The sequence below is a fragment of the Bos indicus genome, chromosome 15 (genome assembly GCF_029378745.1).
Source record: "Bos indicus isolate NIAB-ARS_2022 breed Sahiwal x Tharparkar chromosome 15, NIAB-ARS_B.indTharparkar_mat_pri_1.0, whole genome shotgun sequence".
Lineage (NCBI taxonomy): Eukaryota > Metazoa > Chordata > Mammalia > Artiodactyla > Bovidae > Bos > Bos indicus.
In genome coordinates this window covers 75,719,666-75,744,821 of record NC_091774.1, presented here as the reverse complement: position 1 = coordinate 75,744,821, position 25,156 = coordinate 75,719,666, and the positions used below count along the sequence as shown (strand labels likewise).

The 25,156-nt window shown below is 50.4% G+C and overlaps 1 protein-coding gene and 1 long non-coding RNA gene across 8 annotated transcripts in view; one reads left to right on the top strand and one right to left on the bottom strand.

Annotated features, from left to right (window-relative positions):
• PRDM11 (PR/SET domain 11) overlaps nt 1–25,156 on the bottom strand; it is a 96,444-nt gene that overhangs the window by 53,310 nt on the left and 17,978 nt on the right. For 6 of the 7 annotated variants that reach the window (XM_070804107.1, XM_070804110.1, XM_070804109.1 and 3 more), the window contains exons 2-4: nt 2,047–2,171; nt 1,597–1,700; nt 756–1,018 (exon numbers count right to left, since the gene is read on the bottom strand). In XM_070804107.1, coding sequence (XP_070660208.1) covers nt 756–1,018; nt 1,597–1,700; nt 2,047–2,165 — 486 coding nt within the window. In that variant the 5' untranslated portion in view covers nt 2,166–2,171. Of the gene's footprint in view, nt 1–755; nt 1,019–1,596; nt 1,701–2,046; nt 2,172–2,781; nt 3,111–25,156 lie in introns of those variants that run through there. The other variant, XM_070804108.1, reaches the window with a different exon arrangement.
• On the top strand, nt 3,153–4,885 carry LOC139187367 (uncharacterized). The gene is made up of 2 exons (XR_011570929.1): nt 3,153–4,102; nt 4,752–4,885. It is a non-coding gene; the product is annotated as an uncharacterized lncRNA (long non-coding RNA).

Sequence of the window (25,156 nt, the reverse complement as noted above, 5' to 3'; positions counted from 1 at the left end):
ACAATAACAGCAATAGCTGATATTCATTGCACGCTTGCTAGAGGCGAGCACGATTCTAAGAACTTTGCAGCGTCGACGCATTTCATCTTCACCATCAGTTACGATTATCCTGTCGCAGAGAGGTTCAATGACTGGTCCAAGGTCACATTAGATAGTAACTAGCAAACCTGGCTGACATAACGAACGCGGGCTCCAGGCCCCAAATTCCAGAGCACTGTGAACGCTGCTGTCTCCCTAGAGCATCTTGTATTCTCTCTTAAGCCGCAACTGTCATATGTGAATGTATTTGTTCACTGCCCGCTCCCCCCACCAGACGGTCCACTCACTGAGGGCAGAGACTGTGCCTGTCTTGTTGGAGGCTTTACCTCCAGCTCTGGATTTTACTGCTTTTTTAGCTGAATGTCATGCTCTGCATCCCCACAGCCCCCAGCCCCAGGTCATCCACTCCAGAGGAGGGCTTGGGGAAACCCTTTGTAAATGTCATACAATGGTCCTCCAGAAACACACTGGAGGATTCAGGGAGAAATCGCTCCGCTGACGATTCTGCAGACTACTGACAGAGGCGGCTCCTCCGAATGGCCCTCAGCCACCAAGGGTCACAGGGGCAAAGGGACAGCAAGATCCATCATCAACTTGTCCAGCAGTGATGGCAGAAAAGCTCTGGGACCAGGCTGGGCCAGCATATGGCTCCCCCTGCTGGTTTCCTTCCATGTTCGCGGCACCCTTTACCGAGGCACAGCCCAGGAGACACTCACCAGCCACGAGAAGAAGCCAGCTGATTTGTCCTGGGTGGAGATCTGCCCCTCATAGGGGCCGAAGATGCGGCCCTTGGGGATGACCTCATTTATGCAACGCACGTCATTCTCCCCACTGGCTTCCTTGACAACCTCCATGCCCTGGGGGATGGTGAGGGCGGCCCGGTCTGGGATGCCCACGGGCACCGGTGTGTCAGACACAAACACTGGGGGACCGTGGTTCGGGCACTCATCCACAAAGTACTCCTGGCAGGACTCACAGACTGCAGGGATGGAAAGAGGAAAGAGCGCTTCAGTTGTTGCAGAGGGAGAGAGCCCCATGAGGTGGCTGAGGGGCTGATGAGAAACCCACCCTGAGCACAGTGTAGACCAGTGGCAAGCACACAGCGTGAGACTCACGAGTCCCAGCCCTGGCTCCACCCCCAGAGCCACAGGCCCCTGCATCTTCAGTAGCGATACCCCACCCGCCTCCCTGGCGACTCAAGGGGCACACCTGTCAATGCCAAGGAAGCCACTAGCCCCCTTTGTTTCAAATTTGAAACAACAGAAGAAAGCCTATGACTGGAGTCAGATGGGTGTGCATCTGTGAGCCGGGGGAGCTGAGCCAGGAGATCCTTAACCCTCACCAAACCTACCAGTGTCCTCCCCTGGAGAATGGGACCAAATAATAGACAGCTCAGCGGTAAGGGTGAGGATTCACTGAGGCCTGGACCTGTGTCTTATGTACACAATAGGTGAGTGCCTATCGTCAGAGTTGCCTCTGCAAATCCCCTAAGCAGAGATGGGGTGGGGGTGGGGGTGATGGTCAGCATGGTCAGGAATAGCCCCAAGCTCCACTTACACCAGAAGTCCACTTGCTGGAAGCTTTTGGGCATGATGAGGTCACGTTTTCCCTTCAGTTTCCTGGGCTCCACTTCCATGACCGAGGGGTCTGATCTCCTAGAGCTGGCCAGGACAGGGGCCAGTAGAGAAAAAACAAAGCCATCAGAGTGAGAGGCTGGTGGGCAGAGAAGCCAAGAACTTGGCCCAAAGGCCACAAGGACGGGGCAGGTAGAGGAACCCCAGGCAGCCTGCTCGTCTGATGCAGCAGATAGTAGAAAGACAGGGGTCCTGAGACCTGGGTTCAGGCCTTCTTGGGTCACTGCTTGGGTTTTTCTAGAGCCCGTGCCCACCCCTGGTCCTAGGAGTTGCCCAGAGGAGGGCAAGAGAGAGCTCTCTTCCCAGGGTCTCCAATCAACGCAGCCGGGCGATGCCCCCCTCTCCCTCGCCTGTCCCCACACTGGGGCCTCACCAGGGCTGGCCACACTCCTGGTCCCGGAGCGGAGAGCAGACCTCCGTCTTCACCACTGTCACCATCTCCCCCACCGCCGCCTTGGTCTGTGCCAAGCACTCCTTCATGTTCTCAGTCATTCTGTCCTGGGGGCGCGAAGGCGGGAGGAGCGCAGGAAAAGGATCAAAGAGACAGGGGAAGAGGGGTGAGTGGCGAGAGGGCAAGCGGGGGTCCCATGGAGTCTGGTTACCCTCCCTGCCATCCCTAGAGGAAGCGCTTGAGAACACAGACAACAAAAACAGCTGTAGCCGGGCCAAGAGGAAATGCCATTTCTACCCCGGGCTGGTCCTGGGGACGACTGGAGCCACCAGCCCCATGGGGTCAGGGGCCGGGAGGAGCTCAGGCCAGGAGGCAGGGCTTCGAAGCACAGCCTGGACCCCAAGCCCAGAGAGCAAAGGGTATGAGGGACCCATAGGAGCCTCCGCACAAAACTTTGCAGCGTGGGGAAACAGGGGGGGGGATCCGCTCAAGTCCAGTGGGGGCCAAAGCGGGGCAGGCAGATGAAATGGGCCCTGAGCGCCTGGCTGCAGAGCCCCTCACCCAGGGCTGCCAGGGAATGCAGCCAGGCACGCTTTGCCAGCTCAGAGCAGGTACAGGCGGGGCCTGGTTTGGGGGGGGGGGGTCCCCGCGTGGGCGGCCCTGACTCCAAGCCCCACCCAGCTCTCTCTAGGGGAGTCTCCCTAGCCCGTAGCTTACCGCCCTCCTCCACCACCGCGCTGGGCTTCAGCCCCTCCCTTGGCACCCCAGGGTCCTCATGCCAAGCCCGGGGACACTCTTCGGGTCAGGGCAGCGCTCAGCTCGGGCTGAGAGCGCGCTCGGCCCCGGGACTGGGCGAGCAGCGTGTGTGACTCACTACCCGGGGCCCCGCTGGCCACACCCCTGCTCCTCTGCTAATCAGCCCCCTGCTCCCCACCGGGGCCCCAAAGCCGCCGGCAGCGGGGAGGGGTGTGGGGAGACGTGCCGGCCTGCCCCCTTCTCCGAGCCGGCGGGGACGTGTTGGAGGGGGGCCGCGGGGAGGGGGGCGCGGGCGGCCCGGGTTCGGCCGAACCGCCCCGCCCCAGCCTCCCCCCACCACCCCCGGTCCCCCGGGCACCCCCGCCCCCGGAGCTCGCGGGTCGTCCCACCAACGGGTCCGGCGGGGAAAGTGTGAGACGCTGCGATTTGGCCCGCGCGGCGCACCGGCCGGGCGCAGGGGCGGCGTTGGGGACCGGGAAGGGCGCGGGCTCGCCCTCCGCCGCCTCTCACCAACCTTCGCGGCGGGGCGCTCCCGGGCCGGCCCGGCCCTGCCCGGCGCCCGCCCCCCGCCCGCCCGCCGGGCCCGGCATTCCTTGCGGGGGCATGTGGCTTCTTGCCGGCCCCGGGGGCACGTAGCTGGCTGGCGGCCGGGAGGGGGGCGCGCGGGGAGAGGGAGGAAGCGGGCGCTCGGGAGGGCCCCCCCCGCCACTCCCCGCCTGGGAGGGATTCCAGCCCCTCCCGCGGGGCTCGGCCCCCACGCGGGCTGGGGGGCGCCCGGCGGGGCGTCTGGGGAGGACGAGAGCGCCTCGTGGCCCGCCGCGGGTCCCCCCACCCCCAGCCTCCGCAGCCCACTCTGCACGGCCTACGGCGCGGCCAGAGCGACGCCGCCGACACTCAAGTTGCCAGCCACGCACCGCAAGCCCGCCCCTTCCCCACCTGCGCGGCATCGGGTGGCGACCCGCATCTGCGAAGGGCCTCACGCCAGGATCTTGGCTGGCCAACCAAATGGCCCCCAGCCGCCAGTGATGGTGGCAGGGGTTGTGGGGGGAGGTGGGGCGGTGGTCACCGAGGCAGGAACCTGGGGCTGGAAGTGTGTCAAGTGACTCGCCCAAGGTCACACAAGCCATTCGTGGTGACGTCCTCACTGGAGCCTGGGGCCTCCTCTGAGTTCATTGGAAACAGGAGGACCCCCAAAGGTAAACGTCTTGTCTGGACTGGTTCACTTCTATGCCACAACCTCAGCCCATTCTTCCAGAAGGATCATTGAAATCACCAATCCCAGGTGGGTTCTGGACTGCAGGGTGAACCCAATGCAATTTCAAGGGATCCCTGAATACCCCTGCTCTGAGGCTCACTTCTCAACTGGATGGACAACATGCACACACAACACATTCTGAGCCAGTTAGTCTAGAGTTTAGGAGTCTGGGCCCCCAGCATCCACCGCTGCTGCTGCTGCTAAGTCACTTCAGTCGTGTCCGACTCTGTGCGACCCCATAGACGGCAGGCTCCCGTCCCTGGGATTCTCCAGGCAAGAACACTGGAGTGGGTTGCCATTTCCTTCTCCAATGCATGAAACTGAAAGTGAAGTCGCTCAGCCGTGCCCGACTCTTAGTGACCCCATGGACTGCAGCCTACCAGGCTCCTCCATCTATGGGATTTTCCAGGCAAGAGTACTGGAGTGGGGTGCCATTGCCTTCTCTGCTGCCTGTGTTCAAACCCCTGTGACTGGCTGTGGGACCCTGAGCAGGTGTTAAGGACTCAATGTTCTTCAACGTGCCTATATTTGGAGAGAGGGCCTGTAAGGAGGTGATAAGTTTAAATGAGATCATATGGATGGGGCCCCAATCTAATAGGGGTGGTGCCCTTTAAGAAGAGGAAGAGACACCAGAGTGCTCTTCCTCTCGCTCCCTCCTTCTCTCTCTCTGCACCAGGTAAGGGCAGTGGGAAGGTAACTGTCTGCAAGCCAAGAAGAGAGCCTTCACCAGGAACCAAATGAGCCAGCACCTAGATCTTGGACTTCCCAGCCTCCTGAACTGTGAGAAATAAATGTTTGCTGTTTAAGACACCAGTTTATGACATTTTGTTATAACAGCCTGAGCTAAGACAGTGGGTTTTCTAACTTCTCTGTGCTCCCATTTCTTCATTGGGAAAATGTGGCAAGTATTAGGTTCTATCACAAACATCTCTGTGTTAAATGGACGGAGACGAAATTGGAGGGATATGGTCACCATCTCTGCACATCAACTGTAGAAAGCTCGTTGGGCAGGTGGGTATGAGTGATGTCATGAAGGAGTGGCCTTGAATTCTCTCCATTGGATTGGATTTAAATCAGTCATTTGCAAACTCTAGCACTCTATTAGGAACTGACTGGTGGGGACCATTTTGCATTGAGCTCTCCTGTTCTAGCCCCTCGGCCCACCCCCGGCTACACCTGTACGGCATCCTCCACCTGTACCCCATGCTCCACCTTGCCAGGGAGCCTGTGAATTTGCTTTGTATTCCATCTGCATTTCACCTGGAAAACTCCTACCCATCCTTCAGCTCTCACTGCCACCCCCCATAATATCCTCTCTAGCCTTATGTCCCTTTACTCATGGCCCCTGTCATCCTTAGAACAGTCTCTTTTTAACATGATTGTTTGATTGATATCTGTTTCCCATAATAGATTAGAAGCTCGCCAAGGGCAGAGTGCAGGCCTTTTTGCTCACCACTGAATGGTCAGCATTTGTAACAGTGTCTGACATCCCAGCAGAAATAAGTGAAAGACAAGCAAGACACTAGAAAATAGATGTTAAGGAAGCTCTCATTCTCAGGGTCATGTACTTGCAGGATTGGTACCTGAGACTGAGTGCCTCCTTAAATTTTACACTGGCTTTCCTTACCTGGTCTCAGCCTGGCCTAGCAACACAGCGTATTCTCAATAAATATTTGTCTAGGGAATAAATGGACAAATGAACCATGTCATAACTCACCCCACCTCCACTAATATGTCCTTTGGTCCCCATTGAGAATCTCAACCCTATAAGAGATGTCAAGGGGGTGACAGGGTGGGTGGGATATTGTTTTGAACCCTCTTCTTGGGGCACTTTCTCATGACCTCTACTAGACAAGGTGGGTGAGGCTGGTATCTAGAGGCAGTGAGGGAAAGTGAGAGTGTGAGGGAATTAGATTCCTGAGGCCTGGAGCTTGGATTTGATAAGTGTAAAGCACAAACTGTGCGACCACAGGCACGTGACTTCAACGCCCTAGGCCTTAGTGTCTTCCTTGCTGCTGCTAAGTCACTTCAGTCGTGTCCGACTCTGTGCAACCCCATGGATGGCAGCCCACCAGGCTCCCCCATCCCTGGGATTCTCCAGGCAAGAACACTGGAGTGGGTTGCCATTTCCTTCTCCAATGCATGAAAGTGAAAAGTGAAAGTGAAGTTGCTCAGTCATGTCTGACTCTCAGCGACCCCATGGACTGCAGCCTACCAGGCTCCTCCATCCATGGGATTTTCCAGGCAAGAGTATTGGAGTGGGGTGCCACTGCCTTCTCCGAGTGTCTTCCTTGGCAAAATGGAAATAATCAAAATTGCCCAGAGAAATCAATGAGACAAAGACGGGGTCAGGGCCCTGGAAAGAGCCAAGTGCTGAGGGTTTATAAGAGATGTTAACAGTAAACTCCAGCTACTCCACATTCAAGGTCAAGAGGGGTGGCAGTGAGGAGATTCCCCTCATTCAAGGTAAGAGAACCCCAAGTAAGACGGCGGGTGTTGCAAGAGGGCATCAGAGGGCAGACACACTGAAACCATACTCATAGAAAACTAGTCAATCTAATCACACTAGGACCACAGCTTTGTCTAACTCAATGAAACTAAGCCATGCCCTGTGGGACCACCCAAGACGGGTGGGTCATGGTGGAGAGGTCTGACAGAATGTGGTCCACTGGAGAAGGGAATGGCAAACCACTTCAGTATTCTTGTCTTGAGAACCCCATGAACAGTATGAAAAGGCAAAATGATAGGATACTGAAAGAGAAACCCCCCAGGTCAGTAGGTGCCCAATATGCTACTGGAGATCAGTGGAGAAATAACTCCAGAAAGAATGAAGGGATGGAGACAAAGCAAAAACAATACCCAGCTGTGGATGTGACTGGTGATAGAAGCAAGGTCCGATGCTGTAAAGAGCAATATTGCATAGGAACCTGGAATGTTAGGTCCATGAATCAAGGCAAATTGGAAGTGGTCAAACAGGAGATGGCAAGAGTGAACGTCGACATTCTAGGAATCACCAAACTAAAATGGACTGAAATGGGTGAATTTAAATCAGATGACCATTATATCTACAACTGTGGGCAGGAATACCTTAGAAGAAATGGAGTAGCCATCATGGTCAACAAAAGAGTCTGAAATGCAGTACTTGGATGCAATCTCAAAAACGACAGAATCATCTCTGTTCGTTTCCAAGGCAAACCATTCAATATCACAGTAATCCAAGTCTATGCCCCAACCAGTAATGCTGAAGAAGCTGAAGTTGAACAGTTCTATGAAGACCTACAAGACCTTTTAGAACTAACACCCAAAAAAGATGTCCTTTTCATTATAGGGGACTGGAATGCAAAAGTAGGAAATCAAGAAAAACCTGGAGTAACAGGCAAATTTGGCCTTGGAATACAGAATGAAGCAGGGCAAAGGCTAATAGAATTTTGCCAAGAGAACGCACTGGTCATAACAAACACCCTCTTCCAACAACACAAGAGAAGACTCTACACATGGACATCACCAGATGGTCAACACCGAAATCAGATTGATTATATTCTTTGCAGCCAAAGATGGAAAAGCTCTATACAGTCAACAAAAACAAGACTGGAAGCTGACTGTGGCTCAGATCATGAGCCACTCATGAGCCAAATTCAGACTGAAATTGAAGAAAGAAGGGAAAACCACTAGACCATTCAGGTATGACCTAAATCAAATCCCTTAGAATTATATAGTGGAAGTGAGAAATAGATTTAAGGGCCTAGATCTGATAGATAGACTGCCTGATGAACTATGGACGGAGGTTCATGACATTATACAGGAGACAGGGATCGAGACCATCCCCATGGAAAAGGAATGCAAAAAAGCAAAATGCCTGTCTGGGGAGGCCTTACATATAGCTGTGAAAAGAAGAGAAGTGAAAAGCAAAGGAGAAAAGGAAAGATATAAGCATCTGAATGCAGAGTTCCAAAGAATAGCAAGAAGAGATAAGAAAGCCTTCCTCAGCAATCAATGCAAAGAAATAGAGGAAAACAACAGAATGGGAAAGACTAGAGATCTCTTCAAGAAAATTAGAGATACCAAGGGAACATTTCATGCAAAGATGGGCTCGATAAAGGAGAGAAATGGTATGGACCTAACAGAAGCAGAAGATATTAAGAAGAGGTGGCAGGAATACACAGAAGAGCTGTACAAAAAAGATGTTCACGACCAAGATAATCACGATGGTGTGATCACTCACCTAGAGCCAGACATCCTGGAATGTGAAGTCAAGTGGGCCTTAGAAAACATCACTACGAACAAAGCTAGTGGAAGTGATGGAATTCCAGTTGAGCTATTTAAAATCCTGAAAGATGATGCTGTGAAAGTGTGGCACTCAATATGCCAGCAAATTTGGAAAACAGCAGTGGCCACAGGACTGGAAAAGGTCAGTTTTCATTCCAATCCCAAAGAAAGGCAATGCCAAAGAATGCTCAAACTTCTGCACAATTGCACTCATCTCACACGCTAGTAATCAGATCAGATCAGATCAGTCGCTCAGTCATGTCCGACTCTGCGACCCCATGAATCGCAGCACGCCAGGCCTCCCTGTCCATCACCAACTCCCGGAGTTCACCCAGACTCATGTCTATCGAGTCAATGATGCCATCCAGCCATCTCATCCTTTGTCCTCCCTTTTTCCTCCTGCCCGCAATCCCTCCCAGCATCAGAGTCTTTTCCAATGAGTCAAGTCTTTGCATGAGGTGGCCAAAGTACTGGACTTTCAGCTTTAACATCATTCCTTCCCAAGGACACCCAGTACTGATCTACCTTCAGAATGGTCTGGTTGGATCTCCTTGCAGTCCAAGGGACTCTCAAGAGTCTTCTCTAACACCACAGTTCAAAAGCATCAATTTTTCAGTGCTCAGCCTTCTTCACAGTCCAACTCTCACATCCATACATGACCACTGGAAAAACCATAGCCTTGACTAGATGAACCTTTGTTGGCAAAGTAATGTCTCTGCTTTTGAATATGCTATCTAGGTTGGTCATAACTTTCCTTTCAAGGAGTTAGCGTCTTTTAATTTCATGGCTGCAGTCACCATCTGCAGTGATTTTGGAGCCCAGAAAAATAAAGTCTGACACTGTTTCCACTGTTTCCCCATCTATTTCCCATGAAATGATGGGACCAGATGCCATGATCTTCGTTTTCTGAATGTTGAGCTTTAAGCCAACTTTTTCACTCTCCACTTTCACTTTCATCAAGAGGCTTTGTAGTTCCTCTTCACTTTCTGCCATAAGGGTGGTGTCATCTGCATATCTGAGGTGATTTATATTTCTCCTGGCAATCTTGATTCCAGTTTGTGTTTCTTCCAGCCCAGGGTTTCTCATGATGTACTCTGCATATAAGTTAAATAAGCAGGGTGACAATATACAGCCTTGACGTACTCCTTTTCCTATTTGGAACCAGTCTGTTGTTCCATGTCCAGTTCTAACTGTTGCTTCCCGACCTGCATACAAATTTCTCAAGAGGCAGATCAGGTGGTCTGGTATTCCCATCTCTTGAAGAATTTTCCACAGTTTATTGTGATCCACACAGTCAAAGGCTTTGGCATAGTCAATAAAGCAGAAATAGATGTTTTTCTGGAACTCTCTTGTTTTTTCCATGATCCAGAGGATGTTGGCAATTTGATCTTTGGTTCCTCTGCCTTTTCTAAAACCAGCTTGAACATCAGCAAGTTCACGGTTCACATATTGCTGAAGCCTGGCTTGGAGAATTTTGAGCATTACTTTACTAGTGTGTGAGATGAGTGCAATTGTTCAGTAGTTTGAGCATTCTTTGGCACTGTCTCACGCTAGTAAAGTAATGCTCAAAATTCTCCAAGCCAGGCTTCAGCAATATGTGAACAGTGAACTTCCAGATGTTTAAGCTAGTTTTAGAAAAGGCACAGGAACCAGAGATCAAATTGCCAACATCCGCTGGATCATGGAAAAAGCAAGAGAGTTCCAGAAAAACATCTATTTCTGCTTTATTGACTATGCCACAGCCTTTGACTGTGTGGATCACAATAAACTGGAAAATTCTTTTAAAGAGATGGCGATACCAGACCACCTGACCTGTCTCTTGAGAAATCTGTATGCAGGTCAGGAAGCAACAGTTAGAACTGGACATGGAACAACAGACTGGTTCCAAATAGGAAAAGGAGTACGTCAAGGCTGTATATTGTCATCCTGCTTATCTAACTTATATGCAGAGTACATCATGAGAAACACTGGGCTGGGAGAAGCACAAGCTGGAATCAAGATTGCCAGGAGAAATATAAATCACCTCAGATATGCAGATGACACCACACTTATGGCAGAAAGTGAAGAGGAACTACAAAGCCTCTTGATGAAAGTGAAAGTGGAGAGTGAAAAAGTTGGCTTAAAGCTCAACATTCAGAAAACGAAGATCATAGCATCTGGTCCCATCACTTCATGGGAAATGGGGAAACAGTGGAAACAGTGTCAGACTTTATCTTTTTGGGCTCCAAAATCACTGCAGATGGTGACTGCAGCCATGAAATTAAAAGACGCTTACTCCTTGGAAGGAAAGTTATGACCAACCTAGGTGGCATATTCAAAAGCAGAGACATTACTTTGCCAACAAAGGTTCGTCTAGTCAAGGCTATGGTTTTTCCAGTGGTCATGTATGGATGTGAGAGTTGGACTGTGAAGAAAGCTGAGCCCCGAAGAATTGATGCTTTTGAACTGTGGTGTTGGAAAAGACTCGAGAGTCCCTTGGACTGCAAGGAGATCCAAGCAGTCCATTCTGAAGGAGACCAGCCCTGGGTGTTCTTTGGAAGGAATGATGCTAAAGCTGAAAGTCCAGTACTTTGGCCACCTCATGCAAAGAGTTGACTCATTGGAAAAGACTCTGATGCTGGGAGGGATTGGGGACAGGAGGAAAAGGGGACGACAGAGGATGAGATGGCTGGATGGCATCACTGACTCGATGGATGTGAGTTTGAGTGAACTCCGGGAGTTGGTAATGGACAGGGAGGCCTGGCGTGCTGTGATTCATGGGGTCGCAAAGAGTCGGACAGGACTGAGTGGCTGAGCCACTGAACTGAACTGAACTGAACTGAACAGTAAACTGGCTGCCAGAGGCAAGGGAGTGAGCAGGAAGAGGGAGGAGACAGGGGAGGGAGGTTATAGAGACAAAGGGGGAAAGGAAAGGAGGGAGAAGTAGGCAATAGTAAGAGAATGAAGGCTGGAGGGGAAGAGGGAGAGGAGAGGAAATCAGAGAAAAAAAGATGGAAAGAAAGAGAGAGAGACCAAGAGAGAGATGGAGGGAAATGGCCCACAGACACTTCTGTAAGTCTGAAATGGCCCTGCAGAGACCATCCTTTTATGAGAAAAGCATTCATTTGAATCTCAAAGTGAGATGTCTATGGACCACTTCCTTTCAGGTCTTATTTTTCATTTATATCCCACCTTCATCCCATTCTTTTTTTTAAAAAAATTGTGATGATTTATAACATAAATCCATACTCAGCAGGACAACTGAACAACCAGAGACCTCGTGGAGAAGGAATGATGCTAGTTATACCCAGAATCTGTTGTAAGATGGTTGGTGATCTAGTTTTCCATTCAGTTCTGAGCCTCCTGGCAGCAAAGGCAAAAGGGAAACACAACGGGTTACATAACACTCACTACTGATACCTATTGACTAACTACACAATTGCGTTCTCCTCGTTCTTGGAGGGGTCCAGCTCCCGGGAGAAGCGGAATCAAGCCTCACTTATGTGACTCACATGTATTACAATCCTCTGTATCTGTAACAAGGGCCATGGGGGCAGGGAGGGAGAAGATGGGATATGACAGGACTGAATGGACCTCCTTGGGAAGAGAGGGAAAGCACAGGCGTACGTCCTTCACTGGGTCCATGTCGGCAGGCACTGTAAGGCCGGAGCCAGGTGAAGCTCCAGCAACCGTTTCTTCGGATTGTTCTGGCTCTGCTTGCCTGGGGAGGGACCTGGGGGAGGGGTGGTCGGCAGGCCTCGTGGAGGACTCCCAAGCTGCTGGCAATGCTCCCTCTCAGCTGGCTCCTCGGAGTCTGCACACGCGGAGATTAGGCATGTTGCAAACCCAGCAATGAGATGCAGGCCCAAGAGGAGGGGACAGAATGCAGCTCAGGAGCCTGCAGCTCCGTTTTCACCCTTGGCAGGATGCCAAGGGCCTGGAATGCCCAGCAGCAAGTGTGGCCAGAGGGACTGGGAGTCTGTACCCACTGGGGTACCCTAGAGGCTGGCACCATGAGAATCTGGCGGGCCTCGCACCCCCGAAGCATCCTGCATTGTCTCCTCTGATGACAAAGGGACGTGTAGTAAGGGGACTACCCGAGTCACACAGTGACATGGGCTGGGTCCCAAGCCCTGGGTCTCAGTCCTGACTGTGCCATAAACTTTTTAGGGGTCCCTGAGCGAGGTCCTGCTTGGCCCTGAGTCTCAGTTTCCTCCTCCTGAAAAATAAAAGGTCTGACATGGTTCTTAATCGTAGACCGTGGGGGGTAAGCAGGAAAAAGCATGAAATTATTACAGGGAGTTGTTGGATGTATATGTCCAGCAAGCACTGCCTATAGAAAAAATAAATTATACACCTAGCGCCTATACATCAGATGAATTTGCAAATGTATTAATATGTAGATACTTTTGTGACGAACAAAAGGTAAATTTATTTAAAAGTGTTATTGACTCACAGAAGCTCTGCCACTACATGTGCTGTTACTCAGTTGATACCAGCACAGCCATTCACAAGCTGTGTAACCTTGAGAAAATTCCCTACCCACTCCTGCCTGTTTCCGCATCTGTCCAATGGGACAGATATCAGATCCTATCTCACAGGGCTGTTTTACACAGCACAGTGCCTGGCATAGAAATAAGTACTCTATACATATTCTTCTTATCCATTTTATTCATTATTTTAAAAGTGTAGCACACATTAGGTATGGGGCTTCCCCAGTAGTTCGGCAGTAAAGAATCTGCCTGCAATGCAGAAGATGCAGCTGGAGCCGCGGGTTTGATCCCTGGGTCAGGAAGATCCCCTGGAGAAGGAAATGGCAACCCACTCCAGTATTCTTGCCTGGAAAATCCCATGGACGGAGGAGACTGGTGGGCTACAGTCCATGGAGTCCCAAAGAGTTGGACATGACTTAACGACTAAACGAAAAAAAAAAAACAAAAAAAACCAGCCACAGCACATTAGGTGGTGATGTTGGTGACCTTTTTTGACATTAAAAGAAGGCCTTTACAAGCAGTCAATACCCTTAATAGAAAAACACTTTTAATAAACCTATGCTATAAAGATGATTATTCCAATAGAAAAAAATGGAAAAGTTGTAAAAGAAAGAAAAAAAAAAGACAAATGGCCAGTATGCTTTATGGAAAACCACAAAACTTTAATACTCAAATAAATATAAATTAAAACAAATAAATACCATCTCTCCTTTATTAAACTGGCAAAGGTTAAAAATCTCAATACCAGTCAGAGTTGGCAAGTATATGGGGAAATACCCCACATACTCTAGCAGCTGGAATAGAAACTGATGTACCCTTTCTGCAGGGCAATTTGGCAGTGCCTTGAAATGAGCAAAACCTTTGTAGGAGCAATCTCAAATCGAATAATTTACCTAAAGGACATGATTAAGCTGTGTGCAAAGATTTACCCACAAGGCTGTCCTCTGCAACACTATTTTTAGTAGTAAAAAAAAAAAAAGGAAATAACTTAAACCTCAAACACAGAGGTTAATAGACAACATACAAGGGAATATTAGCAACTAACAACGCTTGAGAAGAATACTTATTGACATGGAAACACATGCTCAATATACTGTTAAAAGAAAAATGAAAGTTATGAAGTAAAAGAAGCGAGTCGGAAAAAGCTACATCTTGTATGATTCCAACTTACGACATTCTGGAAAAGGCAAAACTATGGAGACAGCAAAAAGAACCGTGGTTGCCAGGGGTTGGAGGGTGGGAGGGGTGAATAAGTAGAGCACAGAGGATTTTTAAGGCAGTGAAACCACCCTGGACGATACTATAATGGTGGATACATGTCATTATCCATTTGTCCAAACCCACAGAATGCATAAACCGGTGAGCCTTAATGTAAACTGTGGCCTCTGCATGATAATGATGTCAGTGTGGGTTCAGCAGTCGTAACAAATGTACATGCCTCTGGGTTTAACTGTATAACCAACAGTTGAATGCCTGCTGGGGTGGCCCCTGGACCAGCCACGTAGCTGAGGACTGATGGGTCCCAAAACACTTCCAACTCTTGGAGTCTGGGCTAGTCCTAAGACTGACACTGCTGTCCACAGTGGGGAAGGGGGTGGGGGGCAGGGAGCGTAGGAAAACTCTCCACTTTCTGCTCGATTTTCCAGTGAACGTAAAATTAGTCTAAAAAATAAAGTCTATTTTTTAAATGAAAGTTGCAAAAAGATAGATACAAAACAATTGCATGTAAAATGTGTATTTAGCTATACGGATTTGCAACACAGGTCTGGGAGGATATATTTTGGGATATCATTAGTGATTAGTTTCGGATCTTACGTTAAAGAGTTTTCATTCTTTTTTGCCTACATCACTTAAAAAAAATTGTAAAAGAACTCTTTTTACTCATTTAGTTGAGAAACTGCCAGAGAAGATGATAACTAATGTTCTTCTATCTTTATCCACTTGTCATTAGATGCTGGGACCTAACCAACTATTTAGGGCTTCCAGCGGTGCTAGTGGTAAAGAGCCTGTCTGCAACGCTGGACACCTAAGAGACCCAGGTTCAGTCCCTGGGTTGGGAAGATCCCCTGGAGGAGGGCATGGCACCCCACTCCAGTACTCTTGCCTGGAGAATCCCATGGACAGAGGAGCCTGGCAGGCTACGGTCCATGGTGTCGAAAAGAGTCAGACACGACTGAAGTGACTTAGCACTCAAGCATGCACAACCAACTTTTTGGGAGGAAGGAGGAATCTAGATTAAAGATAGGCATCTAAGTGTCATATATGTGCCACTTGATACACACTGGATCAATGAATCGATCCATCGCCCAACTGAGCAGTAAAGGCCCCAATATTGTTACCACAAAGCACCTCTGTTTTAATTTCTATATTCCCATTTGAAAGGTTTTGTCCATGAAACATATTGCATGGACTCTGTAATAATTCATTCCTTTTCCTAATGTTCTTATAGGTTATGTGAGAACTTGGGTGAACACATAGGTTCATTGCTATCATTCTAAGCAAAAGCAAAGAAATCTAACGCGGTTCAGTCACTTGTCCTGCTGATTACACAGAGCCATGCGATTTTCATTATACTTCTCTATGTTCAAAAACTAGCTTGGTGGATAGAATACTATGCAGAAATGAAACTGGGCCACAACTGCACACTGTAGAGTAGATGAGTCATGATGCTTAGAAAGAAACGTGACCCCAGAGAGTGCATGCTTTGCGGCTCGATTTATATAAAATTTAAAAATAGTCAAAACTATGGTGGTTAAAGGTGTAACTGGTTATCCTTGCAAACAATTAGAAAGAGCCAAGAAAGGCAGTTCTAGGATGCTTGTCACGCCCTATGTCTATCTGAGGACTGGTCCTATCTGAGTATTGGTCCCATTTTCTAAGTTTGTGAAAATACATTGTCACACTTTTACTTTTATATATGTTGATAAAAACAAAGAAAAAACTCTGCAGGGGCTCTCAGGGCAAGGAGTTCCCAAGGGGAGACCTCTAACCCCATCCAGCCTCTGATTTTGCAACTGGGGGAACTGAGGTCCAGCCAGTCGAGGCTCCTGTCTCAGTCACAACAGATCTGGCTTCAGGACTTTATCTACACATCAGTTTTCACTGAGCACCAGCGGTGCAGCTGGTTGGGGGCTGTGGAACACGTACTCCCAAGGTGGTTCCTCCTGAAGAATCTTTTGGAGGTAATATGTTGACTCCTTCATGGTAAGACTTTGATAAGGAGTTGGAAGAAACAGTGTCAAGGTTCATGAGTCAAGTGGAGAAGCTGGTGAAGGATGGCACCTATTTAATGAGCTGGCTTCTTACTGTTGGTGGCGTACCTGGATCCCCCTCTCCTCCCACTAATGAAACCAGATTTTGCTCAGATGCTGCACCTCCCTCATGGGAATGACTGTCCTACCCTCTGGAGAAAGCACGAAGCCATTATTGCAAATGGCAGGCACATCCTGCAGAAGACCCCAGCAGGAATTCCCCCTAGGATGAAGCTAGCACAGCAAGTAGTGGAGAGGTGTGGTATAGTAATAAACATATTTGGTCTTTGTCTTAAAGACCTGAGCTCCTAAAACCCTTGGCATTTCCCACTAAGAGTGTCTTGTTAGTCACAAGGAGCCCCTTGCTATCACACCTGAGTCGATGCTAATGAGGTAACATAGAATGGGGTCCCTTGATGGACTTAAGATGGGGCTGATCACCAGAAAGACCAAGAAACTCAAGTCATAACTTTCAGTCCCATCCACCGATGTAGGGATCGGGGAGAAGGGTAAGAGGAGGCAAAGATCGAACTCTATAAAAATTCTATTTTTTAAAGATGTTTTTATGTGGACCACTTTTAAACTCTTCATTGAATTTGTTACAATATTATTTCTATGTTTTGGTTTTTTTGGCCATGAGGCATGTGGGATCCTAGCTCCCTGACTGGTGACTGAACCTACAACCCCTGCGTTGGGAAGTGAGATCTTAACTACTGGACCGCCGGGGAAGTCCCCTACAAAAATCCTTATGATTCAGAGAGCCTCCTGGTTGGTGACCACACCAGGTGCTGGGAGGGTGGCATGCCTGGAGGGCATGGAGGCTCCACACCCCTCTCCCCATGCCTTGCTCTTCCATTTGGCTCTTCCTGAGTTGTATCCTTTACAGTAAACCAAAAATAGTAAGTAAAGCACCTTCCTGAGTTCTGCAAATTGTTCTTGGGAGTTACAGCATCTGGGGAGGAGGTCGTGGAAATCCCTGATTTATGTTGGTCATAAGTATTGCATGGGTGGCCCAGGAATTGCAAGTGGCATTCGGAGTGGGGACAATCATGAGGGAGTGGGTCCCCAACCTGTGGGATTCTGTGTTTATTCTGGATCGTTCGTTTCACTTGGTGCCAAAGAATCAGAGGACAGAGCGTGGTTTGTTTGGTATTGGAAAGCATCCCTGAGGTGGAGACTTCAATCAACCTGGTTAAGGTATTAAATCAAATGGTCCTAAAATCTCCCCTACTTCTGCACTTCCCGTCACATGTTTTCACTCAAGCCTGACTAGGATGGGGTCTCTGTTACCTGCAGCCCTGGCCATCCTCACTGGTACCCTGTCCCACCAAAGGTACAGGCTCCACCCCCATCCGCAGGTCCAATCAGGCTGGCACCCCCAGCCACCCTCTCCCTAAGTTTCCCACGTGGCACTAGAGGTAAAGAACCCACCTGCCAAAGCAGGAGACGTAAGAGACGTCATTCCGTCCCTGGGTCAGAAAGATCTCCTGGAGGAGAGCATGGCAACCCACTCCAGTATTCCTGCCTGGGAAATCCCCTGGACCGAGAAGCCTGACAGGGTACAGTCCATGGGGTCGCATAGCATTGGAATTGACTGAAGCAACTTAGCACGCCAAGCCCAAGATCTTACCGGATGCTCTAACCTGAGCTCTCTCTAATGCACTGCTGCTGGGAGCATAAACTGGACCTCTAGGGAAGGCAATTTGGCACTGGGGACCTTTCAAAAAATACCCATGACCTTTGGTCTTGCAATTCCACTTCTCAGAATTTCTCCAAGACACATGGGTAAGGGTATTCATTGCAGCACTGTCTGGAATGGCAAGGACCAACCACTGTGTCCATCTGGAGGTTGGTTAAGTAAATGAGAGTGTATCCACGCTACAGGCAGTTTCTTCAAAGGAGGAAGCAATGGAACAAACTCCACCCCCTGCTTCCACTCCGCCCCTACTGTCCATTCTCCACCCCACAGCCGGATGAACCTGTGACCACCTAAGTCAGATCAAATGGTCCCCCACTCAAAACCCTCCTTGGAGCCCCATCTCACACGGAGCAAACAGCAAAGCTCCTCAGGGGCATGCCAGCCAGACCCAATCGGTACCCACCCCCAACTCACTCTGGACCTCATCTCCTCCCAGGCCACTTCACTCTCACCACAGCCCCAAAGGCTGCCCTGCACAGCCTGCGGCAAGGCACATTTCGTCTCAAGCTTTTGCACAGGCTGTTCCCTCTGCCTGGCATGCTCTTCCCCCCAGGGACCCGCAGGGCTCAGCCCTTCACTCAATATCACATTCTCCGGTCGCTTGTATAAAATTGCGGTTCCCTTACGCTTTCTACCCCTCTTTCCTTGCTTCATTTTCCTCCAGAGCACCATTCACCATCAAATATATGCAGTACTTATCTCTATTACTGGCTGGCTGTCTCCCTGACTAGAATGTAAAATCCAGAAGGTCAGAGATGTGTGTCTGTTTTGTTCATTGTTATATCCCCTGCCACTAGAAGAATGCCTAGTGCAAAGTTAAGCACACATTTGTTGGATGGATTACATAATTCGTAGTGAAAACAAAATCCCGAGGTAAAGAAGACTATATATATAATTTGAGAGGCAGTAAAAAAAAAATGGTGGTTGAGACCAAGCTGCCCAGGTTTAACTCCCAATGAGGTCAACCCCTGTGTGATGTCATCAGTTCAGTTCAGTCACTCAGTCATGTCTGAATCTTTGTGACCCCATGGACTGCAGCATGCCAGGCTTCCCTGTCCATCACCAACTCCTGGAGTTAACTCAACCTCATGTCCATTGAGTTGGTGGTGCCATCCAACCATCTCATCCTCTGTCGTCCCCTTCTCCTCCTGCCTTCAGTCTAAATGAGCGTGATGTCATAGGAGTTCCTTAACCTCTCTGTGCCTGAGGATATTAATAGCACTATGAGGATTAAATGAATTAATATTTGTTATCTACCCAGAATGGGGTCTGATACAAAATGAGAAAGCTACATTAATGTGTGTTTTATAAAATAAACATGCCCCATTTTAATAAAATTAGGAGAGCATATGCATTTATCTGTGCTCATGCATGCACAGAATGGCTCTAGGCTATGACAGCCACTGCTCCTGAGACTGAGGGCTCAAGCGGGGAACGGGACTTACTTCTGAGTTGTACACCAGATCCATGCATTTCTAACTTAAAAAAATAGCTCAGTAACGTATGCGTGCATGCTTAGTCACTCAGTCCTGTCCGACTGCTTGTGACCCCATGGGGCGGACTGTAACCCACCAGGCTCCTCTGTCCATGGGATTTTTTCAGGCAAGAATACTAGAGTAGGTTGTCATGCCCTCCACCAGGGGATCTTCCTGACCCAAGGATTGAACCCAGGTCTCCTGCATTGCAAGTGGATTCTTTACTGCTGAGCCACCAGGGAAGCCCTAGTAATGCCTAAGAGTTACTAACTGTTGAGGCTGGCTGACAGACGCATGGAAGTTTATTATATTCTTCTATCTTTTCTGCATAGTAAAATGTTTCAGAGTACATATCAGTATTTATAGCCTAAAAAATTAGTCCCAGGCTGCCCTAACCCCCGCCACTTCCAGCATGGCAGCAAGTGGTGCAGAACGGGAGGCGGTATCTGCTGATAGACAGAGGGTGGACAGGGGTGGGGGACTCCTTCTGACCCCCTCTGTCCCCATGGAAGGGGACCCTGAAGTCCATTCCCTGAGACCCAGTTGGCCCCAGGATTCCAAGCACCAAGTCAACCACAGCCAAATAAGGCTGGGGGAGAAGGGGGTGTGCGTGCGGCGGGGGGTCAGGCTACAAACAGCATAGGGCCTCTGGGCTGAGCCACCAGGGGCCAAAGTGGGAGGAAGGCAAGGTCTTGATGGGCAAAGGCCTGGATATGTACATCCATTTAATGTTCTGCATTGATTGCTGGCTGGGCGGCAGACAGATGCTGGAGACCCAACGTGTCCTCTGGTGTCCCCAGCTCCTTACCTCTATGATGCTAATGCAGAAGGCAGAGAGTCTGTAAGCAATCTGCCCCTAGGTCCCACCTGTGGCTCTTAAGAGCCAGTGCTGGCTCTCACATCTCACTGCCTCCTACGGATTGTCAGAGCTGAAAGGATGCACCCAGGCTTCAAAAGTGTTAGTCACTCAGTCCTGTTCAACTCTTCTCGGATTCTATGAATTGTAGCCCACCAGGCTCCTTTGTCCATGGAATTCTCCAGGGCAGAATACTGGAGTGGGTAGCCATTCCCTTCTCCAGGGGATCTTCCCCACTCAGGGACCGAACCCAGGTCTCCTGCACTGCAGGCAGATTCTTGACCATCTGAGCCACCAGGGAAACCCGGCCCAAAGCCCTCCTTTCTAGACGAGGAAATGGAGGCCCAGAGGCAGTGACTTGCTCAAGACCTCCCAGAGTAAGACTCTGGGAGATGCAAACCCACCACCACACAGCCTGCGCGTGGCAGCCCCTCCCCCAGCTCTGTTCTCCCTGCCCCTCTCCACGGTGGTGTCCTTGGCATCCTCGCCGCTACACTCCTCCACCGATCCCTAAAGCCTCTACACCACCGGGTAGGACCCTGATGAAACACCATGTGCTGTTCTGGCTGAAAGGAAAGGGGCACCACTGTCTGCACCACGAGACCAGGGAGGGGGAAAGACTGTGGAGAGAGCGGGCTGCAGGGCCAGCGGGGCCCGGTGGGCCTGACCCCAGCCTTTACTTCTCCTGCCGTCCCCTTCTGCTCCCTCCTTTCCTCCCTATTCCGTCTCGCCCTGCCATTCTCTGGCTGTTCACTTACCCAGTTTATTTACCCAATTCTGCCCAGAATTTCAGAATTACAAGACACCTCACAAGTCACCTAAATCCCTCCTTCTCCAGGTGTGGTCCACAGACCTGCAGTAGGGCCATTACCTGGCGCTTGTTTGAAATGCGGAGTCCGGGACTCCACCCCCAGACCTCCCAAATCAGAGTCTGCTTTAAAACAGGGGGCTCCCCAAGTGACCTGTATGCCCAGTGGAGTCTGAGAAGCACTAATCTACATTGCCAGAGGCTGGAAGCCATGGTGTATATCATCCCTGAGCACGCACGGATACCTCTAACAGGGAACCAGGTAGCCAGGCCACCCTTCCATCCTGGGACAAGTAAGGCTTGTGTGTGTGTGTGTGTGTGTGTGATGGCCTGGGACAAGTAAGGCGTGTGTGTGGGTGTGTGTGTGGGTGTGTGTGTGATGGCCTGGGACAAGTAAGGCGTGTGTGTGTGTGTGTGTGTGTGTGTGTGATGGCCTGGGACAAGTAAGGCGTGTGTGTGTGTGTGTGTGTGTGTGTGATGGCCTGGGACAAGTAAGGCTTGTGTGTGTGTGTGTGTGTGTGTGTGTGTGTGTGTGAGAGATGGCCTGGGACAAGTAAGGCTTGTGTGTGTGTGTGTGTGTGTGTGTGTGTGTGTGTGTGTGTGATGGCCTGGGACAAGTAAGGCTTGTGTGTGTGTGTGTGTGTGTGTGTGTGTGATGGGAGGGGTGGTCCACCGTGGGCCCTGAGCATCCCCTGCGGAGTCTGTCATACTGTAAGCCCACACCACCCTCACACCCTAAGCCGTTTCCGTAGCTAGTCACAGAGGTAACTAAGCCAGTCGTGGCAACACAGCACAAATACCACACAACTGCTCGCTCCCCAGAGAAGGGGAACTGACTTGATTACTGCTGGCTACAAAAGGTGCCAAGTCCTCAGCCCTGAGTCCTTCCAGTGCTGCGTAACCTACAATGCCCACCTGGGCCCATTATATTGCCCCGTGAGACCTGGGGGCAGAATAACTGGTGCCACCGTGCTGATGAGTCTGCTGATTCTTGTGCTGGGGGTAATAAATTGTCTGGCTGATCCACGGAGTCTTGGCCACATGTAGCCTCTATGCCAAGAGATCAGGGTTCTTTCCTAACTGAATATGTGTACAGGTGTGATTTATGTGTATGAGTGCACCATTAGTGGCCACTTGTGAAGAATTAACTATCTTCCCACATTCCCATGAAACGGCTTACACATGTGGGTTTATTCACACACTAGGACCTGGATTTGAGGGGATTCAAAGGGAACCTGGCTCTTCTCGAGCACCTCCATTGTGCCAGCACTTTGCCCAGGAGCTCCACGTTTTTTTAATCTCACTTAACCCTCTCCGCAATCCTGCAGGGTGGATTCTATCCCTGTCTTACCCTTGAGGAAACTGAGTCTCTAGCAGCAGCTCAAGCTTGCAATGGTAAAAAGCATAAATGATCCGGACACAGACAGTAAAGAAGTAAATAAAGAGTGAGCTGATTTCAGAGCACACCTGTGAAGGCAGGTGCTGCGATTACTAATTATTATAATGACTGTATGTCAAGTTGCACCAACCGGTGTTCTGGGGCTTCCTGGGCTGGGCTGACAAGCTCCACACTGAGGAGGCACTTACACTCCACAGGGGTAAACATCGCAAGGACCAAGGATGCAAGACCTTCATCCTGGTTTTCCAGGAAGGAGCAGGAGGGGTATGGATGTGGCTGATGCCAGGCTGTGCCTGGGGTCCTACACGTGCTGTGGAGGAGATCCATTCATTCACTCCTGACCTTTGCATGCTGTGGAGTGCCAGGCACTGTCCTAGGTGATGGGAACCCGGGCTGAACTAGGTCCCTGCCCTCATGAGGCTTGCAGCCCGGGAAGAATGTCTGTAGGCTTCCCTGCTGGCATCCATTCCCCCTTCTGGCACCAAGCCCCCGGGTGTCCTTTTCTAAAAGGAGAGCCCCCTTTTTGAAATGCTTCACTCTGATTGATTGGCCCGAGGACTGATCCACAGCAGATGTATCTGCCCAGCAGAGTGAACGGTGCAGGGAAGGGAAAAGGGCCCAGCTAATCAAGAGCTGCAGTCTGGGGGCTTTGGAGGAACCTGCTGGGAAGAGGAGGCGCTGAAAGAATAGAACATAAGCACTGATCTGCTGGCAGCCAGCCACTGTGCCACCGAGTCCAGCAGCCTGCCTGTGAGTGGAGCCAGTACAGAAGAAAGCAGAGTCAGCCAGACAGGCCGAGTCCTGATGACGCTGTGTGAGCCCTGGACCCAACTGTGCCTGAAGCTGTGGACACGCGTGAACTTCTCACTTTGCTAGGTCCATAAATTCCACTTTTGCCTAATTCTGCTTAACTGGGGTTTCTGTCTGATTGTATTTACTCCTTTCAACAATCTTCTGAGTTCAATTTTACTGTACTTGTTTTTTCAAATTTAAAAAAATGGAGGCTCAGGAAGTTAAGTAGCTTGAACAAGGATGTAAAGCAACTATCTAGAGACTCTCCAGGTCAAAGCCCACGCCCCTCTCCACCACTCCAGGGTGGCAGTCCAGTGCTGAGGGTGATAAACGGCAATTGCAGGTGGGGTAGGGTCTTCCATGGCAGGGAGTGAAGGGACCTCCTCAGAAAGGTGGCCCCTGAGGAATGATTAGAACAAGACCTTGCTCTAACCAGAGACAGGCTTAGAGAGAGGCAGCAGAAGTATGGATCCACAGCTTACAAACGGATGGCTGACTTTCTTCCAATTTTTATTTTTGCTTTGGGTGCCAGCTCTAAAGAAACAGAAGATTTCGTGTGAAAACACGGATGTGCAGCTTCTCTGGAAAATCGGAAGCGTTCGCAACGCCAGGCAGGGGGTCCCACATGGCAACAATTTGCCAGGGCTGGGTGCTGGTGGCCAAATGGGCAGGGCACTTACTTTCCACACCTCCGGCGGACCCGTGTCCCTCCTGCCTGGGCTGGGCCGCTGAGTGTGTGGCAGAGACCAAAGTGCTGTGTAGACGCTGTCCTCTGGGAACTCAGCCTCGGGTGAGATGGGGTGCTGGGGAGGGGCCTCACCGGCGCCAGCCTCTGTCCAGCCTGGCTGCACCCAGGAAATGGCCCAGAACGGCTCTCAGCAGGGGCTCAATACACATTTGGTGAAGGGAAGAAGAAAACGCGAGGGTGAGCTGGGGCTTTCCAGGAGCACTCACAGTGAGCTTATAAACCCACTCCAAGAGGCAGCTTGGTGTAGAAGTCAGGAAAAACTCGGGCTCACAAACTATGGCTCTACCACATACAGCTGTGCCGTCTGGGGAGTTTATTTCACCTTCTGGGCCTCCAGTTACCCCTCCATAAAATGGGGATAATAATACTCAAAGAGAGGTGTTGTGAGCAAAATGGTGAGCAGTCAGTAAACAGCCATTAGCCTGACTTCTTCCACAAGTCACTTTCCTGAGCTAAATTCCTTCCTCTTTCTGAGCCTCAGTTTACCCAAGGTGGTTAGGCTGGACTTTCAGCCAGAGCCGACCAGCTCTGGTATTCTGTGACTATGAAAATTCCTGCAAACTTCCAGAGCTGGGCCACAGAGAAGCACCCCAGCAGGTCACAGGGGTCTCTCTGCTGAATCACTCCACCGCTAAGGGTCAAAATAGACCCAAATGTCCATCACAGTACAATCATGTGATTCTAAATTCATTTAGATTCAGCCCAAGTTTCAGCTCCAAGGCCTGCAAAATCATAACCCAAAGGCACAGGGACACAGCTGGAAGGAGCCGGCCCTCGGGGGCCCTTTGGGGGATTCCAGGGTGTCCAGTCCTTGCTTCTGAGCACGCAGGCAGGGCTCCGCACAGGCGCCTCGCTGTGGCTGGCGCCCGGGCACCCAGCTGGCAGAGCCGTTTCCATTCCTCGCACACGCCCCCGGATGGGAAATGATTCATGAAAACCAAGAAGGTAAAATTAGCCCAGAGGCTGCCGAGTAATTTATGCAGCCAGCAGCCCCGGGAGGGAGGGGAGGCCCCCGCTGCCAGCTCACTGTGGCCTCCTGGGGGCTGGCGGAGGCCAGCCTGGCCCTCAGCAGCCTCTGCCTCTGGGGTCTTCTATTTCTGGACTCAGCCTCCAGAGGCTTCCGGAACTTTCTCTGACCCCCCTCCCCCCAATTTTCCAACCCTTCAACAGATCCGTGCATGCCACTGGGGAACCAACTAAGTGTCAGCAGGTAGCTGGGGAGACATGCCTGCATGTCATCCTAACCTCAACTTAGGGGGACCACGTCACCTCCTGTTTCACCAGTGAGGAAACTGAGGCTCAGAAAGGCCAAGTG